Genomic DNA, 9327 nt, shown 5'->3' with positions numbered 1-9327 from the left:
CAGTTTAGCCAAACACTCCAACCATCTTTCCTCTATGATACAAAATATATGTGAAATAGAGCCTAGCTAAAAACCTGTTGTTCAGGTTGGATTTGCCAAGCTTGTTTTATGAGTTTGAACAAGCCCTTTATGAGTCGAACAGAAGCCAATGAGTCTTACCTTGTTTCCATGCCTTGTAGAAGAGTCGACCTTGGCTAGATGGAAGGCTCAACTAACATTATGACCATTATCTCTATATAGCTCTAACCTAAATACTTACCTGGTAATGATAAGGTGCTCCCGGAGTACCTACTGTCACCTAATAGAAGCTTTTATATTTTTAAATTTCTTAAACAATTTTTTTATCAGACCCTATAGATATGATTTATAAGTATTATTTAGTAGAAAATAAGTTTTGGATCACGTGATTATAGCATATATGTATGTTTTAGACCTTTAAAAATCACCGCTCACAATGTATCAAAATTTCATAACTTAAAAAAAATCCTATTTTTATATCATAAAGCATGATCCAAAACGTGATTCCTATCAAATAAACTATGATGAGTACCTTCATGAGGTTTAATTGAGAAGATACAACCTACAACCATGTTTTTTAGTACGTGGGAGTAGGTACTCCGGAGCCCCAGTAACATTACTCATACTTACCAAATGCATGAGCTCACACTCGTCCCACCACTTTTCAGAAAGAGCAGTGAAGTGAGTATGTTGTGACCTATTATACTATAGTGAAAAATTGATTTTTTTTAATAAAAATAAACAAATTAAATACCAAAGTACCAAGAAAAAAAAAAACTAAACTCAATCAATCAAATCTTCAGCCTCCCTTAAGATCCTACAGAAAACCAGAGTTTTCTCTTCTCCAAGTTGGTCCTGCACTTAATGGAGAGAGCAGGAACAACAACTCAATCAACAACTCTAACAACATCTCCACATGGAGGCGAGGGCACTGCTCCCTCCACAAAGGAATTGTGGATACTGTTGTACGAACATTAAACACTGGATACCTTACGCGTAGACTTGTTGAAGTAGTTCAATATATTGTTGTACGTAGAACGGATTGCGAAACTACCCGAAGTATTTTTGTGAGTCTTCGAAAGGGGATGACTGAAAGAATTTTGATCCAAGGCCCACCTGAAATTGAAATATTGCTCATGAGACATATTGAGTAGTTATTGTTAGTTCGATGACCCATTTCTTTGTGGGTTTAGATGAAGGAGCAAAGCTCTTATTCTCTACAAAAACGACAGTTCAGTTGTGGCTTACCCCCACAAGGGGATTTATTTAGCTCTACTCCTCCCAATCTTCACTTTAGGCCACGCTAACTATCCGTTGTGGAATTGGACCAAGGGGAATCTCCATATGAAATAGAAGTCCTTTTTTATACAATTAAAAAAGAAAAACTTAAATCACTGAAGTTGCAGGCGATATGTAAATTTTGTCTTTCGACGGAAAAAGATGGGTTATAAAGACCCCTACCAGTTAACCATATATTATTGGGATTCGAACTTGCAACGTCCCAACACAAGATGGCGTGCACTAACTGCTCCTGCCAGACAAGCTGAGCCCCGGTTGGTAGAGCGACATATAAAATTGTTTTCATTCTCTGACAACATTTTTTTATGATGGGAAACCCTTGCCAAAGACCAGACCACTCAATGAGCCTGCCTTCCTCTGAGGTAAACCTAAAGAGGAGTGACCAATACCCAGCCCACCAGTTAAAGACATGGGCACATTAAGAGGAAGTCGAACCTAGAACGAAAGGGTCAGCACCTTCTCTTCAACTCGGCCACCACTCAGGAAGCCGGGCTGTGTGTTCTAAAACAATGTAACAGCATCACTGTCAGAAAATTTAACAAGATGAAATTAAGGGGACATTCGGTTGGATCATTCAGAATGGCTTTCTCAGGGGAGCTTGAGAAAACGATTCTAAAAGCCTGAATCAAACATGAGATTTCAGGCAACCCTGTAATTTTGAATCAGAATTCTGATTCTAAGTCCCGTCACCCGAACGTACCCTACGAAAATTATTTGAGAATCCGAGTCATCTCTCCATTCTCATCAAACCCCCTCACTGACAATACCGTTATTGATTCAGGGCAAAATTGTCATTCGAGAATAAAGGCATATTTGTTATTCAATTGCAAACCCAAGGATGCCCTCGTAATCTCCCCTTCCCCAACTTAGTACATAGTCTCGCGTGGGCAGAGTGCCAGTAGGAGAGATATAAAAGGAGAAAGAGAGATTTCTTCTCTCTCTCTCTAGAGAAAGGAAGAAAAGTAAAAACCCCCATTTTTTTCTCCCTCTCTAGATTATTTCTTTCCAATCTCTATCTTTCTCTCCCCCATTCCAAAATCCAAATTCCAAATTTCTCTGTTTGGTGATTGGGGGAATCCGGAACTTTCACCATGTCTATCATTCTTCTCCTTCTCTTTGCCATAGTTGTGGCCGGCGATGAAGGTACCACTCTCTCTCTCTCTCTCTCTGCGATGTTATATATTCTCTTTGAGTGGTGTGCTTCTTTTACCATTCATATCATGATCACTTGCTTTGAGAAATGATTTAGAGTGAGTGCTCGATCATTTTTGCCTCATTATTATCTATCGCCACCATTTCTCAAAAAAAGAAACACTAGGATGATTGAGTGGCCTTCTTCTACTTCCTTTTTTCCTTTTCAAAATGTCTTCTTTTAGTTTCTGTTTTCTCTATTGTGTTCTTGGCTGCTCTTTGGTTCTTGACTCCCTAAACCCTTCTGCTCCGGAAGGAAGAAGGTTGGTGGGGGTGTTTTGGTCATTTGGGGAGGTGAACTCAGGGCTTACTCATGTTTTTGACTGGGATGGAGTTAAAATAAATGGCTTCACTCCTGGTAGACCGCCATTAATGGAGGGTATTTATGTCTCTGCATGACAGATTCTACGGGTCTGCGAAATGTAAAATGACCATCGTGTCCCATCTTATTGTTGAGACAGGAGCAAGAACAATCCGACGGTCGTGGTCCGTCCTCTTTCTTTGTTGGAGCCAGCTCAGCTGGTGTAAAGTTCTAGGCTTCTAGATTCCTCTTCTTTTTTGCTTGCGTTTTTTAATGCTTGTGGTTGTATTGTATCGATCCGATTCGTACCAACTGTCATGTGTAACATACCAATACTAATCTATTTGGTGATGTATATACCGAACCGGTTGGTGCACCGAGTTGTTGGTCACTAGCAAAAAAGTTTATACTCGAGTCGATGTCCTAATTTTCAACTAATGGTTTTTTTCTTTTGGACTTTTTGTATATTTTCTGATCATTTACTGTTGGAAAAGATTAGTTGTTCACTTGAACTCTTTGCTGCATTTTAACAATGAACTGTTTTGGGGGTGGAATGGTGTATAGGAGGCCTACAAATGTAGAGTGCTCCGAATTTGAAAAAGTTTTGGGGAGTTTTTTCAATATGCATTTAATATGGTGTGTAGGTTGAAAATTTTCAAAAAATACTTGCTTATGTCTTAAACCGCTGCTGTGCCTTCCACACACAAACAGGAGCCTTTGTGGGAGTGAACATTGGAACAGAATTGAGCAGCATGCCGTCGCCCACGCAGGTTGTGGCACTCCTCAAGACTCAGAAGATCACCAGCGTCAGGCTCTTCGCCGCAGACAGCGCGATGCTGACAGCCCTAGCCAACACCGGAATCCGGGTGGCAGTAACCGTGCCGAACAACCAGCTGCTGGCAATTGGGCAGTCCAATTCCACTGCTGCCAATTGGGTGGCGAAGAACGTTGCCGCCTTCCTCCCTGCCACCAACATCACAGCTATAGCAGTAGGCACCGAGGTGCTCACCACCCTCCCCAATGCTGCGCCTGTTCTGCTGTCTGCCATGAAATTCATTCACTCTGCTCTTGTAGCATCAAACCTCGACTCCATTGTTAAGGTCAGCACCCCGCATTCATCAGACATCATCCTGGACTCGTTCCCGCCGTCCCAGGCATTTTTCAACCGCACCTGGAACCCGATACTATTGCCAATGCTTCAATTCCTGCAGCAGACTAACTCGTACTTCATGCTTAATGTCTACCCGTACTATGTCTACATGCAGAGCAATGGGGTGATTGGGCTCGATTATGCGCTGTTCCGCCCACTCCCCCCTAACAAAGAGGCTGTTGACTCCAATACTCTACTGCATTACACTAATGTCTTTGATGCTGTTGTTGATGCCTGTTACTTTGCAATGTCGTTTCTGAACTTCACTAACATTCGAGTTGTTGTCACCGAGTCTGGCTGGCCGTCTCGAGGAGATCCAACTGCTGAACCTGATGCGACAATCGATAATGCTGATGCATATAACAGTAACTTAATTCGGCATGTGCTCAACAATACTGGGACGCCAAAGCATCCAGGCATTCCCGTGAGCACGTATATATATGAGCTGTATAATGAGGATTTAAAATCTGGGCCTGTTTCGGAGAAGAACTGGGGGTTATTCCAGGCAGATGGGACACCAGTTTATACCCTCCATTTGACTGGCTCTGGCGTGGTTTTTGCAAATGACACCACCAATCAGACTTACTGCATTGCTATGAGCGGATCAGATGAGAAGCTCTTGCAGGCGGCGTTGGACTGGGCTTGTGGACCAGGGAAGGTGGACTGCACACCAATCGTGCAGGGTCAATCATGTTATGATCCAGATACAGTGCAGGCCCATGCTTCATATGCTTTTGATGCTTACTACCGTATAATGGGGATGGGCCCTGGAACCTGTGATTTCAAGGGGGTCGCCACCATCACAACTACAGATCCAAGTAATTCCTTTTTTCTTGATTAGCACATTGATTCTATTGACACAGAGATAAGGTTTGTTGCACCATTCATGTTGAGTTTAATATAAACCAACCTCGGTCCAGAGGTTTATGATGGCAACAGCAAACATGGATTGATGTGAATTGTGTGTCCTACCAAACATCTTGAGCATCAATACCATATGGTGGTATTTAAGTTGGCGCAGAAACTCATCTGATCCATTTCTGTGGTAGGAACCACAACTTCCATTAATCCAGCTGAATTTCAGTTGCAGTGTAAGCTCTGACATGAGCACTGTAGCTAAACTATTGAAAGTGCTATAGAGGGATCTTGCATTAAGTGTGTCTTAGCGTGCCTTCTTGTGCAGCATTTATGTTTTTTTCACAATTTCTTCTGTCCTGGTTGCTAAAGTCTCTTCTGTGTGTTTCCGTTGCAGGTCACGATTCTTGTATATTTCTTGGAAGGTAATGCTTTGGATTCATTCTTGGTCTTCAGCAATTCCTTTGGATTTTTTCTTTTTTGAGTTGCATATATTGTCATTACATGGTGTTTTTTTTTTAATCTGAAACTAATTGTCTCCTGTTTGTTGTGTTGTCTTTCCTTTGGCTTTGTCTAATGCTCCTATTTGGCTTTATAGGTGTTCTCGGTCTTATATTAATATAACTGCTATTTCATGAGTTAGCGATCTGCATTACTTGTTTCATTAATGTGTATTAGTCGTTTCTTACTGGTAATGTTATTGCATAGTAGTTTTTCACTAAACTTCTAGTCATGAATGTTCAGTAGATACAGTAGGTGTTTTACACTATAAAAGCTGCTATTTTATTGGGTAAAATCCTGCAATTCTGGTGTTCACATCACTGCATATGTGTTCGCTAGATATGGTAGGTGTTTTACATTAAGATATTGCCATTGCATCAGGTAAAATCCCTGCATTATGCTTCATGGTATTCGGGATTCAATGAAGTTTATATTGTCTCTGCATAAACATTTGTTATCCCCACGTGCTAGCTATATTCTTGCAATAAACTCCTTCACAAGTATCAACAGTCTGACTACTGTATCATGCTTCATTGTTATGTAATATTTAATATGTTTTTTTATTAAATAGAAATACCTAGTTCATCACTTTATTGCACTAGATGGTTACATTTCTCCCTTGATCATTTTGTCTTCCCGAGGTGTGCATATCCCTATGCTAAATAAATCTTCAACATGGATGCTGTTGGTTCAATGCAGCGGTGGCAAGAACGGCACTTATAGGAATGGCACAGCCATTATTCCATCTAATTCCACAAGCAACAGCAGTGCTTCCTCTAACCATTTTGGCTCAACTGTTCTCATTGGTCTTCTGATTGTTGAAGTTTCAGTATATGGTGCGGTATTCTTGTAGTTTGCTTTTTGGGTATTGAACCAAGACCATTGCAATATTGGAGCCGCTGGTGCTATTTTCCTCCCACGAGAACCAGCAACCTGTTTGTGAAGCTCATAGGAGGAGAGGGAGAGAGTATAAGACACATTCATTAATGGAAATGGGCAGTAGTTTTTTTGAGAAAAAATGAGATGGGTTCCATCAGGGAGCACCACAACAGGATCAGTTGTATTTGTAAAGACAACAGATGAAAAGGAGAAGAAAGGGAACAGAGGACAGAAAGCAGGTCGCCACTGTGGTTTTCTGCATTCTTTGAATCACATTTTGTTTGTTCTTTCCTTGTCTTCAATGTCTATGCTCTGTTTACTGATAGTCGTACTTTTTTTGTGTATGCTTTGCAGATCACTTAATAGGATTTTGATTCTTTCTTTTTGGTTTGTGCGCTCTACATTTATCTATTGTTTTGATGATATTTACAAGCAGCCACCTAACTTATCAGCAGTTTACAAATAGCTGCCTACCATCTCACTGACTAGAATTCTCAGGCCTTGGATGGGAATACAAACAAAACACTGTTTTTTTAACTGCCCAGTCTTATTGTTGCATTTAAAATTTGATATATATCCAGCAGATATCCGTGAGTAGTTGGTTGATCCAGAATTGATAAACCATAGATTGTTCATAGTTGGAAATGGAAGGATATAAAAATTGGGTAAAAATAATTGGATGTGAGATGCAATCTGGTTCGATTTAGATATGGATATAGTTTTCAGTTAAGATCTGAATTTAATTTGTGTGCCACCAGATTCTTCCTGGATGTATCCGACAGGTGATGGATCCATGCCCAAGACCATTTTTATCTTATAAGTACATGAATGCCAACTAACCCCAATCCGGCTCACATCTAACCAGTTTTCAGCCACATTATATATGAGGGCTGCACAATAAGCCTGAGCTGCTAAAAGTTGGGTTGTACAAACGAGCCCAAGCTGCGCCTAACCTTGGGTAAAAAGCAATCTCACTGATTCATGAGCTCGTGGATGTAAAAAACCCAAGTCATCCATGCTTTCCATGGAGCGTGTACCCCTAAATTTCAAACTTATCACAAAGCATCACCACCATCCATGGATGTCATTGTCATTAGTTACCTGTACTGCGACAGTCAATGGGGGGCAACTCTTAACTACCTTAATAATAAGAGTAATTTACAAAAAGCCGTATAACGTATCAGCTAAGCCATTGAAAAAGTTGTCTGACATATTGTAATTTTATTTTACTGTTCATTTTTATAGTTTAGAAAAATTTACAAAAACACATCTAACTTTAAAATTATTTACAAACACGCACTTAAGTTTTGAGATTTTCTGAACACATGCTTGGGTTAACAAAATAATTCTTAAAACACTTTCCTCTCTTGACCGAAGTAAGTTTACCATAGTCAAACCATGCGAGGCTTTCCGCGAAGCCCCTCTCTCTCTCTCTCTCTCTCTCTCTCTCTCTCTATATATATATATATATATATATATATATATATATATATATATATATATATAAATAAAGAGTGAGTGAATGGTAGCTGCACAATCTATGCTGGCTGTCCATCAGAGGGCGTGATGGATGGTCACAAAAAAGGCATAAAAATGCTCTATTTATGCGTGTTGCCCCTTTAGCCACAGTTTTTGACCGCCACTAAAGGTCCCACCGGAAATGGCAGCCAGTGGTAAAAAAACTGTCACTAAATGCTCCAGTGAAAACTGAGATCTTTAGTGACAGTTTTCTGACCTGGACCTAATTTCTGCTGGGACCTTTAGCTGTGGTAAAAAACCATTAAAAGTGATAAAGCATTTACTTAGCATTTTTTTTGTGCTAGCCGTCCATCAAGCCATGTGATGGACGGCCAGCCTAATTCCGCAGGTAGTTGTGCAGCTACCACTTTTTCTATATATATATTCTAGTTTGTGGAAAGAAAAATAAACGACTCCAAATAGGAAAATACAGGAAATGGATGTGTTGGTGACGAGAATGGTGCTAAAACTTAGCTAATTTGTTCACAAACTGACAAAAAAAAAACTTAAAGAAAACATCGATTAATATGCAAAATATGATAAAATACTCTATTTCTTTCATAAAAAGAGAAACCAAAATATGATAAAAAAATTCTATTAAAAAAAAAGAAACATCTACACCAGCACAGGGTGCATGGAGACAATGCACCAGACGGACTGCATTGAATATCCTCAATAATCAGATAAATGATTGTAGATAATGAGAAGGATCGCTAAAGGGCTAAGTTGAGGAGGGTTAGAAAACCAGTGCAGACAAATCAGGAAAAAAAAAACTCCTTAAGGCATAGAGAAGAAACCCTCCTTTCACTTTTAGTTAAATGGTAAAAAGAAAGAACAGTGAGAGTAATATGATAATTTTCACATGATTAACTATTGTTTTGATCTTGGTCAGCCCACCTTTGATGAAGAAAGCGTGTATCTGAAAATTATTCTTCCTACCCCAGCGGGTTTTTGTAATTTCTGAATAGATAGGCGTGTTTTTGTATTGAAGTCAAAAGCTCAGCGTGTACAAACAACAACAACAACTACGCCTTCATCCCAAAACAATTGGGGTCAGCGATATGAACCAAAAAAGAAATTCATTTTGGGTCTTCCACATGAATCCTTTTCCTCCAATCATTTCTATCCAACGCCATGTCCTCGGTGAGGTTCAAAGCATTCATATACTTTCCTATCATCTCCATCCAAGTCTTCCTAGGCCTACCCCGACCTCTTTTAACTAATATATTTTCCCATTTCTCCAACCTTCTAACTGGAGCATCATTAGGCCTTCGCCGAATATGTCCAAACCACCGTAAACGATTCTCTCGCATCTTATTTTCAATGGGTGCAACACCTACCTTCTTAAGTATCTCTTCGTTCCGAATCTTATCTTTTATTGTATTTTCACACATCCATCTAAGCATCCGCATCTCAGCTACACTCATTTTTTGAATATGATGTCTCTTGGCAGCCCAACATTCCGTACCATATAGTAAAGCGGGTCTAATAGTCGTCCTATAAAACTTTCCCTTCAACCGCAATGGCATTCTACGATCGCACAGCACTCCAGTAGCACTTTTCCATTTCATCCACCCAACCTTTATCCTATGATTTACATCTCCATCAATTTCTC

General features: G+C 39.9%; 1 protein-coding gene across 1 annotated transcript; it reads left to right on the top strand.

Moving 5' to 3' along the window:
* Nucleotides 1–2263: 2263 nt before the first annotated feature.
* On the top strand, nt 2264–6306 carry LOC149846500 (glucan endo-1,3-beta-glucosidase 3-like). The gene is made up of 4 exons (XM_089998033.1): nt 2264–2460; nt 3521–4777; nt 5212–5239; nt 6015–6306. The coding sequence occupies exons 1-4, from the start codon at nt 2409–2411 to the stop codon at nt 6166–6168; spliced, it is 1491 nt and encodes a 496-aa protein (XP_089854159.1). The 5' UTR covers nt 2264–2408; the 3' UTR covers nt 6169–6306.
* Nucleotides 6307–9327: the final 3021 nt, after the last annotated feature.

The sequence above is a fragment of the Nuphar pumila genome, chromosome 2, assembly GCF_984573655.1.
Source record: "Nuphar pumila chromosome 2, dmNupPumi1.hap1.1, whole genome shotgun sequence".
NCBI classification, from domain to species: Eukaryota; Viridiplantae; Streptophyta; class Magnoliopsida; order Nymphaeales; family Nymphaeaceae; genus Nuphar; species Nuphar pumila.
The sequence above is the reverse complement of the archived record's forward strand: the minus strand, read 5'-3'. Positions and strand labels throughout refer to the sequence as shown.